General features: G+C 52.9%; 1 protein-coding gene across 3 annotated transcripts; it reads left to right on the top strand.

Moving 5' to 3' along the window:
- Nucleotides 1-443: 443 nt before the first annotated feature.
- Nucleotides 444-19,440, top strand: GTF3C4 (general transcription factor IIIC subunit 4). 3 transcript variants are annotated; one of them, XM_037036433.1, is made up of 6 exons: nucleotides 886-940; nucleotides 5,715-5,796; nucleotides 8,025-9,851; nucleotides 12,750-12,880; nucleotides 14,535-14,623; nucleotides 16,012-19,440. In XM_037036433.1, the coding sequence occupies exons 2-6, from the start codon at nucleotides 5,758-5,760 to the stop codon at nucleotides 16,074-16,076; spliced, it is 2,151 nt and encodes a 716-aa protein (XP_036892328.1). In that variant the 5' UTR covers nucleotides 886-940; nucleotides 5,715-5,757; the 3' UTR covers nucleotides 16,077-19,440. The 3 variants fall into 3 exon arrangements, with proteins under 3 accessions (XP_036892327.1, XP_036892326.1, XP_036892328.1); XM_037036431.1 differs by lacking the exon at nucleotides 5,715-5,796 and having other exon boundaries at nucleotides 445-940; XM_037036432.1 differs by lacking the exons at nucleotides 5,715-5,796; nucleotides 12,750-12,880 and having other exon boundaries at nucleotides 444-940.
- Nucleotides 19,441-20,555: the final 1,115 nt, after the last annotated feature.

A 20,555-nucleotide genomic window follows, 5' to 3' on the forward strand; every position in this document is an offset into this window, starting at 1 on the left:
TCGCAGGACGCGTGAGCACACGGCCTGCCCACTGTTCACTGGAGCCCCGGGGTGGGGGGTGGGGGGAGTGACTGTCTTGTCTGGCATCCCTCGTGGCGTGGCCTGTGGCAGCGGATGCCAAGTGACATGCAACACTAGAGTTCATATTTGTAAAGTTCTTTGGAGTCTTCTGAGCAACAACAGCCCATGCACCACCTAGGCGATATTTCCGTTGTTTGCCGGCGGGATACCATTTCCTCAGCAGTTTAGTGCCGCCCCCCCCACCCGAGAATTCACTAAAAGGGCCTGTGGCTTGGTCACCCACAGAAAGGGTCCTCCAGACTCCCTGCCCCTCCCCCACGACCGAATCCCGGGGTTTCGACCCCGCCTGCCGAGGTGGCGTGTTTTTTTAGACAGGCAGTGCCTTGGCCACCTGGCAGGTCTGGGTCGCCTAGCAACGGCGGGGTCCTTCCTGGCTCGGCGGCGCTTTGGGCCTGAGGGGAGAAAACTGCCGCGAAGGGCGCTGGGGGCCGGTGGTGGCGGCGCGGGAGGCGGCAACGGGACGGCGACGCGGTATTGGCGCGCCCGGGGGTCCGGCCGCAGCACCTAACGGGAGATGAACACGGTCGACAAGGCCCGGCTGGGGCCCGCGGCCGACGGGCCGGCGCCACCCGAGGGGCAGGGAGGCGAGGCGGGCAGGAAGGAGCAGACGGGGGACGCGAACCCCGGGCCCAGCGACGCGTTCCGCCTCCTGGTGACTCGGCGGGAGCCGGCCGTGAGGCTGCAGTATGCGGTGAGCGGCCTGGAGCCGCTGACCTGGTCGGAAGACCACCGCGTATCCGTGTCCACGGCCCGCAGCATCGCTGTCCTGGAGCTCATCTGCGACGTGCACAACCCGGGCCAGGACCTGGTTATCCACCGCACCTCAGTGCCCGCCCCTCTCAACAGCTGCCTCCTCAAAGTAAGCCATCCCGGGCCCTCCCTCAGCTGCGTCACCGGTCCCCGGGCTGTCCCGGCCCGCGCCTAGGTCGGGGAGTTCCCCCTCGCACTCAGCGCTTAGAGTGAAGCGGCTGGGGTCGCCGTAGCTGACAAAATGAGCACAAAACCTCGCGGCTACTTGTACCAAGCGTCCCGGGTCACGCACACCCCTCCCCGCACACACGCGTCCCAGGAGGTCCCCTCGGAGCCAGGGCTCCCTCTCGAATGCGTTCGGCGCAGACGTGCTCTCCGCGGTGTTTTTTCCGAGACTCCACCCCCTGTGACCCAGCCCCCGACTCGCCTCGGCCTCGGTTCCCATTGTCTGGGCCGTCTCCCGGGGGCCCGGCTGGCTTTGTTCGCGGCGAGGTGCCTTCCTCTTGCGCCTCTCCTTCTTTAGAGAGGGAAAGTTGGTCCTTTCCGTCGTCGTGACTGTTCCAGCGACCTTATTACGCAGGGCTCTCAGCCCGGGCAAAAATTCTGGGTCTGGGAGTTTGTATTCCAGTTTTTCTTTAACAACTGAAACTCTTCGGGCTGTGGAATGAAAAAAATAAAGCCCCCGGCAGTAAATGCAGTTCTTAAACCTCGAGTCCAGAGTTCTTTAGATTCAGTGTTTCAAGCTTCGTGTAAACTAAGTTTGCCTTCAGAACTCTAGGGTTTCTGTGTTTCATTTTAATACTTTCAAGTTCACTTTTTAAAAATATTTTATATATTTATTTTTAAAGGGAAGGGAAGGAGAAAGAGAAACATCAGTGTGTGATTGCCTTTCAGACACTCCCTACTGGGGACATGGCCTGCAACCCAGGCGTGTGCCACGACTGGGCATCCAACCAGCGGCCTTTTGGCTCGCAGGCCTGCGGTCAGTCCACTCAGGGCCGAATTCATTTATTTGAAGTAGTAAGGCATTTTCGTGGTTTAGAGTGCGGCAGAAAAAGGGCTTTCGCTGTTCCCGTTAGGCGTCTGTGTCTGTATGTAGTCCATCAAAGTGCACACTCAGCAGATTTGAACGGGGCGTCTCAGCCAGGCATTGTCTGGGTTCTGGAGATAATGCAGTGCGAGGAGCCAAGTCCCTGCCCTCAGGGAGCTTACAGTCTAGCAGACTGTGTGAACAGAGACAGATATCTTACCAGGTAGTGATAAGCGCTGGGGAGTGATGCATCTCTATGCAGAGAACGTGTTTATGTGAAAGTGCACTTGACTCTGCACAGCCTTGTTAAGTGCAGCAAGCCCACACCACTTTTTAGCATACGGAATGGGAGTGTTAAAGGGACAACTTGGTGTGGAGAAGATCACTGGAGAACTTGTGAGACGGAGCCCTTGACGGTTTTCTTGGAGAACGTATGAACAGATTGGTCCAAATAAAATGAATCAGGTGGACAGGTGCGGGCAATGCTCAGAAATTAAGAAGCACTGACGGAGGGAGGCAGGATGGGTTTTAAAAGGTGTGTCCTCTGCTGGAAAGGAACTCACTGTTTCTAAGGATGTACGTGTGCACATCAGCTAGAGAAGAGTTTAAGAGTGTGTGTGTCAATGCAATAGAGATTTTACACCTTCGCAGAGAGACTGAAGAATAAAGAAGCAATAGTGGGGGGAGGGGTAGGACCAGTATCAGGGAAAGGCGTCTGCTGAAGAATCTACAGTGGTCCTGAAGGGAGAGGGGAAGGCAGCCGGGACGAGGTGCCCATTTCAGGCACACACGTGTGGAAGGTGCGGTGTGAGTCGTGCATGAGCCCTCTGGGGAGTCAGAGAAAGGAGGGTGAGGTCAGTGACACTGAAGGTCAGTCTGGGGAAGCTGGTTCCACCTAGGAGGCCCTCAGGTGCTGTTCAACTTTCACAAGCATGGCTTGACCTTGCTCGGCCCAGAAGAGTGAATCTGGCTGCACTATAGGCAAGGAGGTGAATGCTGGGTTCCATATAAACAGGTTAAGAGATGGGGCTTTGGCACAAGGTAGCAAGGTAGGCCTGTCTGTAAGAGGGGATAATGGAACCTACCTCGTTTAGACATTTTGGAAGGTTAAATTAAACGCATGGATGGGTATTTGTGTATGTACACACGTAAACATACACAAATCAGCACAGTTCCTGGCACACTCTAAATGCTACGGTAAAAAGCTCAGGCATGCAGGTAGGAAGGGATGAGTGTTTGGATGGAAGCCGTGGTTGTGGGCATTTGAGTTCATCGTTGATCCCAATGCCCTAACCAGGGTCGGGAAACCTTTATTCCTGCTGATAATTGGTAGGTTGCTTGCCTGAAGTGGGGTCATTTTCCACTTCTGCACTGGTCTTTGGGACGCAGTGAGCAGTCTCAGTAGCCAGGGACCACCTGCTGAGTGCAGCTGAATGGGACCCGCAGCTCTAAGGCAGACCCCGGGGGACAGCGAAAGGTGGGACTGTGAGAAAGTCTGGGTCAGTGCTCGGACGGCCTCGCCCGTGCACCACCCCAGGGCTTTAAATCGAGTCCGGCTCACCTCGCTCCAAACACAAAAGTGGGTCTTGGCGTTCGTGTGTGTGACATGGCGAGGAGGCTAGCTGCAACATCCCTGAAGCTTTTGGCCTGTGATTGTGTTGTTTAGACTATGAATTCTTTCAGAAAAATATGCGGTTATATGATAGTTCACATATCCACCATTTTCGAGTTAACTACCCTCAGCATTAGGGTGTGACGTAAATCTGAAAAGCAATAGAATAGTGACTTAAGAATGTCACAGTCTTTCCCGTGGGACCGCTGGTTTAGAGGATCCTGTAGTTGTGTGTAGTACAAAACTCGAATGCCGTGTGAGCATGACTGCTTTTGAGTGTCCACTGGAGGAGCATTTGGCGGTGCTACCTCCGCCTGTTGCGTTAAGGTCAGAGCTAGGGCCTGTCTTTGGAGTCAGGTTCCTGCCCTCAGAGAGCTTGCTGCCCCGGAATTTCGCCCAGTGTTTGTTTGTCAGGTGCTTACAGAGTGTGTAGGGATTAGTAGTAAGAGTGGCAAACTGGGAAAGGGATATTAGAGGGTTAACTGCCTGCCTGGGGGTAGGCCTTGGGAAGCTGGGCTCTTAAGTGGTGTGTTCCTTGGACTTCCGCGTATTTACTTTTTGTGTGATGTGGAGAGTTGGGGGAGGTGTAGTAGGGCTGTTCACGCTAATACGCAGGACATTACTACACAGCGCTGAGGGGTCCCTCATGCTGCTCTCCCCGTCAAGAGCTCTTCCTACCTGGTGATTGCTCGTCGGGGGGATAAAGGGGAGGCTAAATGTTAATGGGGAAAATGCAATAAAGATGAAATGGCCCCAGCTGGTGTGGTCAGTGGATTGAGAGCCACCCTGCGAACCAAAGGTCGCCTGTTCGAGTCCCAGTCAGGGTACCTGCCTGGGTTGCGGGCCTGCTCCCTGGTGGCAGGCGCACATGAGGCAACCACACACTGATGTGTCTTTCCCTTCTTTAAAATAAATAAATAAATAATTTTTTTAGGATTAAATTAAAAAGGGGGGAGACTTCTTTCTACCATGAGAGGGACCAAGGCTGCATGAGCTTCCTCTGTGTCACCCTGATTTGGGCTACAGGTTCTGTAAGTTCATTTTTAGTTCTGTAGGAGCTTTTATTTATATTAAATTTACCTGTTCTGACTTATGGTGTTGCAGGAGTTGGTGAACAATTTGTCTAACCTTCATTTGACAGACAGCTTTCTGCTTCATTGTACTCACTTTCCTTAAGGTCTCCCGAACACCCGCCTACTCCTCAGAGAGTGGTTGTCCGCGTTGCTGACACTTACTGATGAATGCTCTACACATACTGCCTTGTCTGCTCCGCCCAAGTCTGTGGGGTGTGCGGGACTGTGCTTTCTCGGTAAATGAGGAGACCGCGGCCAGAGCCGTCGAGTGACACAGGCAGGATTTGAACCTAGAGAGCCCGGCGCCAGAGTTTCAGTTATGCTGGGCTTCATTGTGTCGTTTTAAATTTTATCTACTCATACGAAGCTCTGGGCTCTTATTAGCATTATTGTATTAACAGGCCAAAAAGATGCACCTGTAATTGAAGTTTCCAGTTTATACTCTCTCTCCAGCACTACCGTAAGTGTATCCAAACGATTGTCTTTTTAAAATCAGGATACATTAAGACACCATTTTCAGACCACGCCCCTCCCCCATAAAGCTTCTTTGTTTTCTTTGTTTCGTGTTTGGGTAACTGGTAAATATCGAGTCTCTGCCGCAGCACCCTGGCCAAGGCACGTAGTGTGCCCCCGTGAGTCTCCAGCGGGGAGTGATGGATCGCCGCAGGCCTCTCTCTCGGGGCGGTTGAGGTAGTGGTGTCCTGCGTAACTCGCTTGAGGGAAAGTTAGCTGATTCATTTCTTGGACAACTTTATATCTACCTTTTACTTTATATGATTATTTATTAGGTCATCTGGCAGTTTCAGCAGAAAAAAGATTACACTTTTCTGGATGTCCTGTGCTGGTTTCTACTGGTCATTGCTGACTGCACACACCATTCATTTCTTAATACATTGAGGAATTTTGCTTCTTCTTAGGCCTAATGGTCTGTAGTGTAATGTTTTCTCCCTACCTTCTGCACTCTGGTTTTAACACGCTCCCAGTTGTCTAAGCTTTATCAAGGAATGCAGTTAGTGATTCCGAGTTCAACATCTTCCAAGTTCTTTGTGTCCTGGAGTGTGATTCCTCTGGGCTTAGGGACTTAAACTCGTTTGAAGTGACTTTTATTATATCTGTAAATGTCTCAGGCTTGAATTTCTTTTTAATCATGTCTTTCTACCCTTTGCAGTTTGAAAATCAGCCTCTATCAAAAGAAAATTGTCGCTAACAGAATGGATGCTACTTTTTCTGTTAACCATTTCCCTAACACAGTGAGTCAAGTCCTTTCTTCATGCTTCTGACATGACAGGAACCATATATCATGTTTTATTTAACATCTGCCTCCCCCCGTCCTCACTTTAATCTTCCTGGCTATTTCTAACGGCTGTGGACCACTTTTGGACATTTGGCTCTGCCTTCATTTTTAACGTCCATTGAAAGTCTTTTTAAAGAGGTGCCATTATACAGCTAGGCACTGCGAATGTAGTAACTCGAAGGAAAGAGAGGTGGATGCAAGCTAGAATGACCTGGGAAGGCCTGGTAGGACGGGTGGGGTTACACTAGGAAGGAAGAGCATTCTAGGTGCAGGAGCCAGGGAAGGCGGGGGTGGGAGTGTTCAGGGAACAGCCAGTAATTGGCGGGGACAGTATTCCGTATAAATGGTGGAAAGCCATGTGAGTTGGCTTTTAGCATCGTTTATAAATGAAATTTCAGCAAGATAATTTGAAGTTTCTATTTGTATTGCAAAGATACAGTAAAAATCCAAATATCTAATTGTATCAAAGATATGTATGAGTCTTTTCATGAATTTTAACACCTTTATTGCTTTGCAGGTAGTTTAGCTAAATGCTCTGTTGACCACACACAGCGCCACAGCGCATTGATGTGGGTTGTCCTGCCCTGGTGAGCACCTAAGGCTCCACCCTTCACTGCATAACAGGTGCGCTGTGACCAAAAAATATGGCCCAAATGAAAAAAACAGATGAAAGCTCCAGAAAAAATACAACTAAGCAATGAAGATAGAGCCAACCTATCAGATGCAGAGATACAAACACTGGTCATCAGGATGCTCGCAGAAATGGTTGAGTATGGTCACAAAATAGAAGAAAAAGTGAAGGCTATGAAAAGTTAAATAAAGGAAAATGTACTGAGAACCAACAGTGACGGGAAGGAAACCAGGACTCAAGTCAACGGTTTGGAACAGAAGGAAGAAATAAACATTCAATCAGAACAGAATGCAGAGACAAGAATCCAAAACAATGAGGAGAGGCTTAGGAAACTGCAGGACATCTTTAAACATTCCAACATCCAAATCACAGGGGTGCCAGAAAGGGAAGAGGAAGAGCAACAAGTGGAAAACTTATCTGAAACCATGATGAAGGTGAACTTCTTCAATCTGGCAAAGGAAATAGACTTCCAGGAAGTCCAAGAAGCCCAGAAAGTCCCAAAGAAGTTGGACCCCAGGAAGCACATACCAAGGCACATCATAATCACATTACCCAAGATTAAAGATACGGAGAGAATCTTAAAAGCAGCAAGACAAAAGGAGACAGTTATCTACAAAGGAGTTCCCATTAGACTGTCAACTGATTTCTCAAAAGAAACCTTATAGGCAAGAAGGGGCTGGAAAGAAGTATTCCAAGTCATGAAAGCCAAGGACCTACATCCAAGATTGCTCTATCCAGCAAGGCTTTCATTTACAATGGAAGGGCGGATAAAGTGCTTCCCAGGTAAGGTCAAGTTCAAGGAGTTCATCATCACCAAGGCCTTATATGAAATGTTAAAGGGACTTATCTAAGAAAAAGAAGATAAAAAATACGAACAATAAAATGACAACAAATTCACAACTATCAACTATCCACCCTGAAAAAATAAAAAATGAACTAAGCAAACAACTAGAGCCGGAACAGATTCACAGAAATAGAGATCACATGGAGGGTTATCAGTTATCAGTTATCATGGAGGGAAGGGGAAGAATGGGGGGAAAGGTACAGGAAATAAGAAGTATAAATGGTAGGTACAAAATAGACGGGGGAGGTTAAGAATAGTATATAGGGAATGTAGAAGCCAAAGAACTTGTGTATACAACCCATGGACATGAACTAAGGAGGGGGCAGCGCTGGGGCCAGGGCGTGCGGGGTGGAGGGGATGATGGGGGCGAAAGATGGGGCAACTGTAATAACATAATAAAACACATTTTTTAAAAAAAGAAGTACATCTCTCATTCTTATTGCTTATATCAATTCTAAGAAAAAGGTGGGAACCGGGCTATAAATAACAATGTGTTTCTTTTGATCCTTTTTAAAAATCACCATTTTCTGAATATATGCTTATTTAGTTTTAGACATGTACTTGATCTTTTAAATGCATCTTACACCAGAATTAACAGAATTGATACAGAATTACTGTATGTGTTAATGTGACTTAGTTAATATACCCTAAGTAATATATTTTTAGAGTGAGATACTTATCTGATAGTTTTTAATATCTCTTATTCCAGGTTGGCTCAAAAGCAGAAGTTGCTGAGTGTAAACAGAGGTTTGCCACCTCCACGGACCCCACCATCAGCCAGACTTTCATGTTGGACCGGGTGTTCAACCCCGAGGGGAAGGCTTTGCCACCACTGAGAGGGTTCAAGTACACTAGCTGGTCCCCCGTGGGCTGTGATGCTAATGGCAGGTGCCTTTTGGCAGCACTGACCATGGACAACCGCCTGACCATCCAGGCGAACCTCAACAGACTCCAGTGGGTGCAGCTGGTCGACCTGACTGAGATCTACGGGGAGCGTCTCCATGAGGCCAGCTACAGGCTCTCTAGGAACGAGGCCCCCGCAGGGAGCCTGGCGGACTTCGCGGAGTTCCAGCGCAGACACAGCATGCAGACGCCGGTCAGAATGGAGTGGTCGGGCATCTGCACCACCCAGCAGGTCAAGCACAACAACGAGTGCCGGGACGTGGGCAGCGTGCTCCTGGCGGTCCTCTTTGAAAATGGCAACATCGCGGTGTGGCAGTTCCAGCTCCCCTTCGTGGGCAAGGAGTCCATCTCTTCCTGCAGCACGATTGAGTCGGGCATCAGCTCTCCCAGTGTCTTGTTTTGGTGGGAGTACGAGCACAGCAATCGGAAAATGAGCGGCCTTATTGTGGGCAGTGCCTTTGGACCCGTAAAAATCCTCCCTGTCAATCTGAAAGCAGTGAAAGGCTACTTCACCCTGCGGCAGCCTGTGGTCCTGTGGAAGGAGATGGACCAGCTGCCGGTGCACAGCATCAAGTGTGTCCCGCTCTACCACCCTTACCAGAAGTGCAGCTGCAGCTTGGTGGTGGCTGCCAGAGGGCCCTATGTGTTCTGGTGTCTCCTGCTGATCTCCAAAGCAGGCCTGAACGTTCACAACTCCCACGTCACGGGCCTGCACTCACTGCCCATCGTCTCCATGACTGCGGACAAGCAGAACGGAACGGTGTATACTTGTTCCAGCGACGGCAAAGTGAGGCAGCTGATTCCCATTTTCACAGACGTCGCCCTGAAGTTTGAGCACCAGCTGATTAGGCTCTCCGACGTGTTTGGCTCTGTGAGGACACACGGGATAGCGGTGAGCCCCTGCGGGGCATACCTGGCCATCATTACCACTGAGGGCATGGTCAACGGCCTCCATCCCGTGACCAAAAACTACCAGGTCCAGTTTGTCACCCTCAAAACCTTCGAGGAGGCGGCTGCTCAGCTCCTGGAGTCCTCGGTTCAGAATCTCTTTAAGCAGGTGGATTTAATAGACATCGTACGCTGGAAGATTCTAAAAGATAAACATATCCCGCAGTTTTTACAAGAAGCTTTGGAGAGAAAGATCGAAAGCAGCGGGGCTACCTATTTTTGGCGTTTCAAACTTTTCCTCCTGCGGATTTTATATCAGTCAATGCAGAAAACCCCTTCAGAAGCCTTGTGGAAACCCAGCCACGAAGACTCAAAAATCTTACTAGGCGACTCCCCTGCGACAGGCAACGCGGAGGACGAACAGCAAGAGGAAGGCACTTCCTCCAGGCAGGTTTCAAAGCAAGGCCTTCAGGAGAGGATCAAAGAAGGGGACCCAGAGGACCCCACCGACGACTCCCTCGCCCAGTCTGGAGATGTCGGAAGCCGTGAGCCAATGGAGGAGAAGCTCCTTGAGATCCAAGGGAAGATCGAAGCCGTGGAGATGCACCTGACGCGGGAGCACATGAAGCGGGTGCTGGGAGAAGTGTACCTGCACACCTGGATCACAGAGAACACCAGCGTCCCCACCAGGGGCCTCTGCAACTTCCTGATGTCCGACGAAGAGTACGACGACCGCACGGCGCGGGTAGGTGGCAGCGGGCCGGGGCGCCGGGACTTGGGACTCAGCCGTATCTGCAGCCCCAGTTTTTGTTTTGAAGTATTGTAGTAGTTGATTGGCGCAGGGTGCTGTGGGGTTAATAGGCACATGTTCGTATCCCACAAAATACTAGTTCAGTTCATCCCCTCCGTGGCTGTATGTGGTACTCAGATGCAAGATGAGATTTTCAGGCTGAGGATGAGATCCGAAGCTGTTCCTGGGAAAGTCGTAGGTGACGGGGCAGTCACAGACACGGAAGTGTGGCACCTGTGTGCCTGTCCCTTGCTGTTGGCTAAAGGTTTTTGTTTGGGGTTTTTTTTGGAGGGGGTGTGTTTCCATTTGAAAGAACTTGAGGGTGTCCTGATTTAGTTAAGAAGGGCATATAAATAAGCTCACGTTGTTTTTATGAAAACTGGGAATCATCTTTATTTTGTTATTGTGACCATCGTACGGTGCACAATACATCCCACCGAACTCAAGTTCCGGGACAACATCAGGGCTCCCAGCACGGGGCAGAGCTGTGTGCTCCTTTCTCCTTTTGAAGGTTCCCAGCGTGTGGTCCTCCGGCGGGTGTGCGGGCAGAGAGCCGTCCCTAACGTGGCGCAGCTCCGCGTGGTCCAGGCTGAAGAGCTCATAGCACAAGGGACGCGCTGTCTTCTGGGACGCTCGGAACTGCCGCAGTGCTCCCGCTCGTTCACGGTGGACACCCACTGTCCTGGCCTAGAGCCTGACTGACAGTACTCACTGAAGGCGAGAAATTCAAGTGTCCTCATCCCTGGTGTTGAACCGGCGCACGCCCCCGAGGTTACTCCTCGTAGGGCGACTGCAGCCGTCCCAAGGGTAGTTAAGGTGTGCTGTCCATGAAACTGACTTTTTATTTTTGGAAGTCAGCCTTTGGCGTGGTTTCATTGTGGTCTAATTGTGTGGAGGAGCGCTCTGGTTGTCCTTGTTTCTTAGGGACCTAGCAGGAATCTTACAACCAGTGAAACACTCACAAAGCCACTCGAGAAACCAAGCGGAGGGAGTTGCTTGGTGCCCGCTGGGAGCACTGGTTTTCAGCCGTGTGGTGCAGCTGGCGCACGGGCGCCGCCAGGGCGTTTCCAACGTGCGCTACCCACCTGTTCGCCGGAGGCACCGGCCTCTCTTTCCTCAGACTGTCAAATAAAAAAGGACAGCGGCCAACACAACCGTAGCTGCTCAGTGTCAGTGAATCAGTTACACCTTCTTGTCACATCAGCACAAAAAGTATTTTGTGACGTGCCACCGAACTCTAGTAACTGGGTCATGTGTGCTGGGAGGTGACGAGGCTGCGCTTGCTGCCGCGTGAGCGTGGCGGCCGCTTTCACCCTGGTGACATGGCTCTAACAGCAGCTGAAAGGAGAGGTGGTCGTGTCTCTGCCACCTGCAGCAACTGAGTTTTTATTGCGAACGTGCATTTCATGTCTTAGAAATCCCACTGTGTGCATAAATGAGTCTTCAAACCGCGTGTGTTGGTTTAGCAGTGGGTATAAATCCTGAGCGTCTCAGCCCGGTGCGCTGGCGTGACGAGACCAGCATTTCTGAGCCTTTTTCCTTCATTGGCACCAACGCCCAGCATTCTTAGACGTTTTTTCTGGCAGTGGTCACCCGTGAAACGTCGTGCCTTGGATGCTGCCCGTTTCTGTGCCGAGCGGGTGCCTGCAGCTACACAGGAGCACTTTTGTCCCCCAGGAGCCACTCTCTGCCCTTGGGGAGGAGTGTCAGCCCGCTGGGAAGGCGGCCGCTAAACTCGCAGACAGTGGGGCCCACGCAAGGCCCACGAGAGCAAATAGAAGCCGTCCCTCCTGGTGCGAACCTGGAGCACACACCGCCCCCAGAAGAGTGCTGAGTGGTTTTGTCACTGCTGGGTTGTTGGCCTGTGGGGGCGGTTGTCCTTGCTGTGAGGGACCGTAACTAGAACTCTGCAGGTCAAAAACAGGCCAGAAGGTAATGGGCTTTAAATCTGTAACTCACGCACAGGGTGAGTGAGTAAGACACCTTCTGAACCGTGAAGATGCCTTTCAGCCCCTCGGTGAACTAGTGTTAGCAAACGGCGGGTTAGAGGGTCCCTCCCGAGGGCTCTGGTGTGAAGGGATTAAAAACGCACAGGACCTCACATGCCGGTAAGACACGGTGGTTCTGGGGCAGGTTTGTCCCGTACCAGTGACAAGAGCCTCTGAAGGCTTTCCAACAAAATGGGTTGTTTGAGTAGCGTGACCCGAATTCCAAAGCCGAGAAAGGGGAGGCTGAAACTGGGACAAAGCCTCGCGCCAGCCCTGCGGACCTCTCCCCACTTCCACTCACAGTGGGTCCTGCCTGCCCTGCCTCGGCCGCTGGGTTAGCAGGTCTCACGCTGCGGGCCGCTAGGCTGGGTTGCTTAGGGGTCTTGGGGCTGTCGGAGGGGAAATTATTTTTTAATACTGATTATCTTTTTTACTTTGTAAGCCTCTCTTGGAGAATAGACACGTGTGCAATTCTGCCAAGTTAGTATTTCATATAATACAGTATTTGGCCCATAGAGATTATGTTTGTCCTTCTTAAAATTAGAACATTGTAAGTAATAGCTAAATACTTTACTAACAGAATACTGAAGTCCTTGTTTCAGAAGTGACGAAAACAAGGCAAGGAACCAGACTGGTTTCTAGAACAGTCTTCCTTCGGTGGTTATAGCTCGCCCTGTGGTCACAGGCTCCTGAACGAGTTGATTTCACTCACCAGCTGACGCGGTTGAGAGTCTGGCCGTCCCACCCCCAAGACCGAGTGGTGGGAATGCAGATCTCCCGTCTCACGTACAGGCTGCATAGTTCTCATGTCCTCTGTGTCTGCAAGCCCTGCACTCTAAATGCCGCCGACCGCTCTGTTTCACAGGTGCTGATTGGCCACATCTCAAAGAAGATGAACAAGCAGACCTTCCCCGAGCACTGCAGTCTGTGTAAAGAGATCCTGCCATTCACGGATCGCAAACAGGCGGTCTGCTCCAACGGCCACATTTGGCTCCGGTAAGCCGTTTGCAGCCAGGTCCTGCAATCTCGACGTTTCCAGTTCCGTGCAGCTCAGAGCACTAAAGTGTTCTTCCCGAACGGATGTGGCCCAGGCGTGAGGTTGGGGGGGAAGCTTCTGCATCAGACCTGGCTAAAGCAACACAACCCTTTAATGGCAGCTTTTCAGTGCTTGACAGAGAGGAGTTGCGTTATTTGGGGAATGCTGTATTCTTTGAAGTAACGTTACATTCTTAACCTATTATTACAGCCTTGGCTCGTGTGGCTCAGTGGATTGAGCGCCAAACGATCACAGGTTCAATTCCCAGTCAGGGCACATGCCTGGGTTGCAGGTCAGACCCCCACTTAGGGGTGTGCAAGAAGCAACCACACATTTTTGTTTCTCTCCCTCTCTTTTTTCCCTCCCTTCCCCTCTCTAAAAATAAATAAATAAAATCTTTTTAAAAATGAAATGATTACAGAAGTAATGAACACCTCTTGGACTTAGTGGAATACAGAAGTGCTTTTGTACTTCCTGTCTGACTTACAATGAAGGGGGGAGTTCTCCTCCCTTTCCCTCAGTCTCACTCAGGGGGGAACCTTCGCGTGTCCTCATTTTTGGGGTACAGTCACTCCCTCCTCCTCATCTTCCACACGCTTTCATCACCTGGCTTTCTGCACACCGCCCCTGGCTTCCTCCCTGCCTCTGGCCCTTCATTCTTAGCTGCCCATGTCATCCCAGATGTCTGACTTTGGACCCGATTCTCTGTACAAGCTTGAGTAGCACTTGGCCGGTAACATCACCAACTGCTGACACCTCTCGAGCGCTGTCACTGGCAGGCACTCTTCTGAGCAGCACACTGGTCCTCACCACGACCCTGCCCAGGGACCCCACGATTATCCCCATGTGTGCAGATGAAGAAACCGGCACCTGGGGTTGTTGAAAGATGCGCTCAGAGTCACACAGGTGCTGGATGGCAGGCAGAACCCAGTATTCTGGCTCCACCCACAGTTCACAGGTGCGACCACCGCACCTTAGAGTCTCTCACTTTTGCTGACGGAGATCAGTGCCATAACACCTCCATGCCCTTTCTCCGTGTGAACGTGGGTGCACCCACTCGGGTGGGGTTGTCCTTCCTGTACACCCAAGTCTGTGCCCCAAGGACCTCTCTGGGATCTCTCCCTCCAGCCTCTTTCCTCTTGGTGTTTTCCTGCTCCTTGGCTGCAGGGGAAACATGCCCTGCAGAACCCAGATGCACTCTTTCCCATCTCCTTGCGTCCGGCCTCCCCTAACTTGCCTGGTTCTGGGAGATGCCCAGTGAACAGTCACTGGGTAGGATGCGGCCTGTGAATGTTCGTTCCTGTCCCTTCTTTGTTTACACCATTAATTTTGTCTCCTGCGTCCTCCGGTTTTCCCGCTGCACTGTCAGATTTATAAGTGTGGTGCTGAGAACTTCGTCCTCTCCCTCCTAGTGACCCGTCACAAGACGCTTTGCCTTTGCTCGGTGCGGTGCAGCTGGCACCAGGGAGGCAGTGTTGTTACGAAGCTGTGGGCAGTTTCCGCCCTTTGCTTGGTTGATATCTGCTTTTAGGGTAACGGGGGCGTTACCTTCAACGCTGTGCGCGCTCCAGATGCTGGTGGGACTGGCGAGACCGTCTGTGCTCTTTCTTTCAGGTGCTTCTTAACCTACCAGTCCTGCCAGAGTTTGATCTACAGAAGGTGTTTGCTCCATGACAGCATCGCCCGCCACCCGGCTCCCGAAGGTGAGTGGTGCTCCCCGGCCCAGGGAGGGCGAGGTGGGGCCTGCTGGCCAGCGCTGGTGCCGCAGTCAGCTCACGTTGCTCTCCACGGCAGCGTCGTGAAGACACAACTGATTAAAAAGGGCGATCGGAATATGTCACGGTCAGGTCTGCATTGCACTTCAGTGTGCCCACTGCGGTTCGCCCGCTCTAACACGCCCAGACTGCTTTCGAGTGGAAACTCCGCCGGCGGTCAAGTGCACAAAGACCTCACTGCTGAAGGGCCACGGGACGTGGGCAGCGCCGTGATGGGCTTTATTCCGGTGGTTCTGTATTCTTTTCTGATGGCCCCAGTGACGAAGCTGGGGTCCTAACTACTTGGAAATAAGATTATAGATGTGGGCGAGGAATGAGTGATGTAAATAGCCACGGAAATGTCGAATTTGGGACCTGAGGCCCACTGACATCGCACTCTGACCAGATGAGCTCACCAGACACGGTCAGGAACACGTTCCAGGGGCAGGCGCTCTGGTCTCTGAAGTAAAACGGAGACCGCCCACCGGAAACGACACCCTCAGGCTGGCCTTTTCCAGAGCTGGCTGGAGCTCTGAGTGCAGGGAGTTGGCGTCTTGGCAGCTGTGTTCTGTTCTGACTTCGCTGTGGCAAATGCCGTCACGTACAGCAGTGGAGGGAAGAGCCGAAAATCCTCACGTGCCCATCACTCAGCTACAAGAAAGTGCCAGCTTGCGGCTTTCACGTTTCAACTGTGGGCCCCTGCCCTCCCTCCTCCTACTGGGTTATTTTGAAACAAATTTGGGGGAATTCATAAGCACTCACTGAAAATTAGCGTGCTGTTCAGGCAGAAAAATCAGAAAAAGACTGAAACAAATTTAAAAAACAACCCCCACCCCCACCCCCGCAGGCTGACCTGGAGCTGAGCTGCCACTGCTTTGGGGAAGGAGGAGGAGCTTCGGCTCTGCAGGGGCGGGGCAGACCAGGGGCGTTCACAGGAGAGGGTGTGGCCCCAGTGTCGCCACGCTCCTCTCTCTCCCCTGGATGCACTTTTAAACCACTGTCATTGTCGTGTTACGAGTGTTTTCACACTAACAGTGTGAGTGAGACGTTCTCTGCAGAAAGGTAGCCCTTTCACTTGAGCAAGCTCAGCTCTGGGAAACACCCCTTTGCTGCCCTGTGCTCCTGTTCCCTTGCAGAGGGATGGGAGTGTCGCCACACACTTAGCTCTGGAGACCTGGGGCCGGCTCAGCCTCGCTGAGAGTGTTGAGTGGGGCACTTGACCCGAGACACAGGGCAGGGCCAGAGGCCCGTCTCCTGACGCTGCCGTCCATTCACGGCTCGCCCCGCCTAACTGCCTTTTCTATGGCCAGCGCTCAGTCTCTCTCTTCCTTTTGCAGATCCCGACTGGATTAAGAGGTTACTGCAAAGCCCCTGCCCTTTCTGCGACTCTCCAGTCTTCTGAGTGTCAGTGGTGGGGAGTGGACAGGGTGTGTGACCTGCAGCACCTCCCGGCTGGAGAGACCGGGGGCGTGGGAGCCTGGCCTGCACCGGGGAGGTGCCCCTGGAGACTGCAAAGCCCCTGGGCCCGCCCCACAGTGCACCCTCTGTCTTCAGGACTGGCGGCCGTCTGTACGCAACTGGATGCTGAGTGCTAAGCCCCACTCCCTACCCAGTGAGGACGCTTCCTCTTCAAGTGTCTTGACTGAACCAGTTTGAACAAATGCCCTCTCAGTTCTAGGGACAGAATGACTTCTAGAGATTTGGGGTAAGGGCCTCGGGGGCTGAGTTAGGGTTTGACCCCAGCCTTGGCCTGGGAATGCCTTGGGGCTCCAGAGAGCTCGCCTCGCCCAGAACGTGGGGGTCGGTGGACCAGCGGGTGTTGAAGTGTCTGAGCCTGTGGGCCTGCCCTTCTGTTTCCTGGGAGGAGCTGCCCAACTCACCCTGCCGATTCTGGTTTGAAAGTGTTTTCCTAGAACTTTGTATTTTTAAGAGGTTGAAGCTAAGACTAAAACTGGTTTTCACGTGTCAAAAGGCCAGGTCACACTGGTAAGTTAATCATGGTGACTGACGTTTCACGATCTCCCATGTCACCCGACTTTCTGCCTCAGCTCCTCAGTGCGTGAGGGAGTCAGCTGTCCCGCTTGCCCAGGTGGTGGGCCTGCTTCGGGCTGAACCGGGAAGGCCTGCGGAGGCATTTGTGCGTAGACGTGAAAGGACGACTGGGAGTGGTTTTCATGTGACTGCAGGCGTGTGCAGAGCCTGCCGAGGGACTTGTGGACAGACAGCAGCGCAGGTGCCCGTGCTCTGGTGCTACGAGTGCGCGCAGCCCCGCTGGCAGGGCCGGGGTTTCTTGTCCCCCCAGAAGCCCTTGACAGGTCCAGCGCAGGTATCCGTCTGTGCGCTGTTCCGAGACATTCAGTGTTAATTTGTCTTAAAACTTAAAGTAAAACGTAGGCATTCTGGAATTACAGTGTTCTTGGGTTTTTGCAGACAGCAGCCCAGGGACTGGTGCTCGGCAGGCCTGGCTCGCACTCCGTGCTGTTCATTTTGCCTTGACCGGGACTCAGGTTCCTGCCCTTGTTACGCATCCTTGGTGAAGGTAACAAACGCCACACACCAGCGCCTCCTGCGTTTGTGTGGTGGAGACCAAGCCCTGGGGGGCGATTCCGGACACTCCGCTCTGAAATGTCTCCTGTTCAAAGTTTTGTCTAGTCTCTAACCCTTAAGGACGTGTTTGCTGGAGCCTGTGTCTCCCTCCCTTGGGCGGCAGTTCAAGAACAGCGTCACCTGGACTTCAGGGTTTTTGAGAGAGGGGACCGGTCAGCACTCCAGAGTTGCCTGCGCGGGGCAGGCGCCGTGTGGCTGCCTCACGTCCCCTCACACTCGTGCCAGGAAGCACTGGACCGCGTCGGGCCGCCCGTGCCCATGTAGTCACGTGGCGTGCTTCGCCCCACCCCAGGGACCTGCCCGGGGTCGGCGGCCGCCGTGTTCTGGGTGGGATGTGGTGCCGCTGCCCTTTGAAACGGGACGCTGGGTCTTTGATAAAGACTCTGGGCTAGAGCAGTGGCTTTCTTCCCTGTGTGTCTCGGGGCACAAAACTAATCGTGAAATTTGCGGCACGCCAAAAGTGTTTTTTGTAGATCAGACAAAAAAGTAGGTATAATTTTGATTCACAAGTGAAGGCTGTTGTGTGTGCGGTTGTGTTTTATTTCCCTGACGTGACAATCTATGGGAAAAGAGGTCAGTGCCCCGGACTAAGCAGTCGGGTGTTGCATGTGTTACAACCTTTTGCAGCACACGGTTGAAAACCACTGGGCTAGAGGGAGATGGGTTTTTAGCTCCTTGCCTCCCCACCCCCAAAGCGGCATTCTTCTCGACAAGCAGAAATTCTGGTTAAAGTCAATCCGAATGGGCTGTACTCAGAGTCAGGAAACCTAAATTGTTTAGGGAAAGGTACATTCGGCCTTTTTTTCTTGTTTGAGACTGGGCAGCACAGCGGCAGATGGAGGAGTGGACCTCTCGGCAGTCGGCCGGTCATGGGCTGCTCGGCGACCTGTTGTGTGTCCTTGTGCTCCTGTGTCAGTGGCGCCAGAAGTGCCATGGCCTGCAGGGTCAACCCGCCCCCGGCAGAGCGAAGCTGCGAGCGGAGTTTCAGACCGTGTCTCAGGTCTCCGCACTGCCAGACTCCAGCTGTTCCGCCTGGAGGCGGAAAGAGGTTTTCAGAGTTGAGGTCTTCGGTTCTGCTAACAGGATACCTGCCACTCAGGCAGGCTGTGGCGCGTGTGGAACGTGAGCCTCCTTGAACTGAGTGGAATGGAATGGAATTGAAGTCACCTTTACAGCATGTAGAGCTGCTCCTGGCGATTGAAAGCCCAGGGCACCCTGAGCAAGCAGCGGGGTGAATTCCTTTCCGGAGCAGAGGTCAGTGTCGGGGCCGTTGGCCCAGCCATGGCCTCCACATGGTATCCAGTTTGTTTTAAGATAAGGCTTTTTGAAAACCCGGTGCAAAGTCAACAGGTTGCACTGGGGGCGTGACTGCAGAGATGTCCTATGAAGTGTACCTCTCGGGGTGTGGCTCTTTCTCCCCCAGCCTTTACCCCAGTGAGGGACTCAGCTCTTCTCACCCTGCCTTGTCCCTGAGCCGTGACCACGCTGTAGTGGGGGGGCTCACTGGGTGGTCCGAGGCCCCCGGCAGCGCATGTGTCTGGAGCGGTCCTATGGGGGTCACCAACCTGGTGCTCCTCTGTTTGTTCCAGGCTCAGGAGACGTGGACGGAGGGACAGGGGAGACTCGAACGCTGGCAGCAGAGGTGCGAGTGACCAGTGGGAAAACCGGAAGTGGGCTGGGGGAAGTAAATTTCAGAACTCGGATGTCCTGTGTGTTTCTAAGGTGCAGAATCGCTCGCCTCACCCTCGTTGGACCCCACGGCTTTCCTGGGGAAGAGCTTGTGGAGGGCGCAGTGGGCGAAGTGAGAGGCCGTGGGGGCTCTGAGGTGTTCTGGTGTCGTCGGCGTTGCCCTCGGCAGCGGGCCGATAGGCGTTAGGGTGTCGTGTTTGAGTTTTGGTTCTAATGCAGAGGCCCATGCAGAAACGAGTTCTGTCTGTTTCAAGACTTTGAGTCAGATTTGTACTTCAATGTAAGAAAGAGCAGTGAATATCCAAGTTGTTTATACGAAAAAAGTCACGTAGAAAATGACACCTGTGTTGTGTATACTGATATGTATTTTATGTTTACCCAGTGCCCGTGCTAATCTCTGTGCTCGGCTTTGAATTTTTGTATGTTTACATACGGCAGTTTTTGAAATAAAAGGAACAGGTGTCTAGAAACTTAAGGTTGTAAGAGTGAGATGGTTGCTAAATGTCTGCCCTCCGATCTGGTGGTGTGTTTGGTTTGTGTGTTTAAATGATACATTTAAGAATAACAACAAATTTTGCTTAAAAGCCCCACCGAGAAGCCGGCTGCTGCCCCCCTTGCGCAGGTGCACACGGTGCTCGCCGCTAGACTGTAAGCTCCTCAAGGGCAGGGCCGCCTGTCCCGCTCGGTACCGCCCGCGGCACCTGACGCCCAGTGCCTTGCAGAGTATGTGCCGTGGTGTGCAGAACGAGTAACCTCTCGCCGCCTTCGGGTGAAGCCCGGCTCACAGTGTCCAGCGCGTTCACAGGGCAGGGAACCCACGACCAGAAGGGGGTCGTCTGGGTGTGAACCGAGCTGCTCAGGTTGAACCAGACCACGCCATATCCTCGGCACTCTTCCCCTCCTTCTCCCGAAGACAAGACAGCGGGGTCCTGAGCTTGTAGCTAATGTTAGGGCAGAGGCTTCTGGGAGAATTGGAAGTGGGGAGATTGCAGAGAAAATGAAACGCCCGCCTTGGAGAGCGTCTGTCAGGGTGTGGGCAGCCTGTGTGCAGCCTCGGTGCAGCTACAGCTAAGGAAGGGGTCACAGCCCCCGCGTCCTCCCCAGTTAGCGGGGCCCACTCCCCCTGTAATGAGGGACCGTGGTTTTTCAGCTGTTTGCCACCCTGGGTGCCCCTCAGCTGCTCGTCTGACCCCAGCCCTTAGAGTCTAGGGAAGCTGCCGCGCCATGCCCGGTGCTGCGCGTCACGACGGTGTTGCGGATGCGGAATGACCTTGGACGTGCTGGGTTTCGTGTGCCCCCAGTGTTGTTATCCTGGCCAATTTCCCATTCAAAATAAATAAATAACAGCCTCAGTTGCGTGTTGTGTGCGTTTCTTGCCCGTTCACGTGGGCTGTGGCGAAGCAGCTGGGGCGAGGCCTGCCGCGTGTGAACAGAGGAGGGGCCGTGTGCCTGAGAGGAGCAGCTGCCACCAGCCGCCTTGGGATCCGTTCAGTCTCCCGTTTCCCAGAAAGCGGCCGAGGACAGTGAGGGGCGACGGTCGGCAGAGCCTCAGTGGGGTGTAAGCCTGCATTGCTGACACCGGTTC

Source organism: Sturnira hondurensis, unplaced genomic scaffold, assembly GCF_014824575.4.
Source record: "Sturnira hondurensis isolate 20B ecotype Veracruz unplaced genomic scaffold, ASM1482457v3 Scaffold0022908, whole genome shotgun sequence".
Taxonomy (NCBI): Eukaryota; Metazoa; Chordata; class Mammalia; order Chiroptera; family Phyllostomidae; genus Sturnira; species Sturnira hondurensis.

Bases quoted from the DNA above. Each gene is read 5' to 3' on its own strand.
- GTF3C4 (XM_037036431.1), top strand. From the start codon at position 596: ATGAACACGGTCGACAAGGCCCGGCTGGGGCCCGCGGCCGACGGGCCG. The intron at 12,881-14,534 runs GTAAGCCGTTTG...TCTTTCTTTCAG, and splicing joins AACGGCCACATTTGGCTCCG to GTGCTTCTTAACCTACCAGT. The intron at 14,624-16,011 runs GTGAGTGGTGCT...TTCCTTTTGCAG, and splicing joins CCGCCACCCGGCTCCCGAAG to ATCCCGACTGGATTAAGAGG.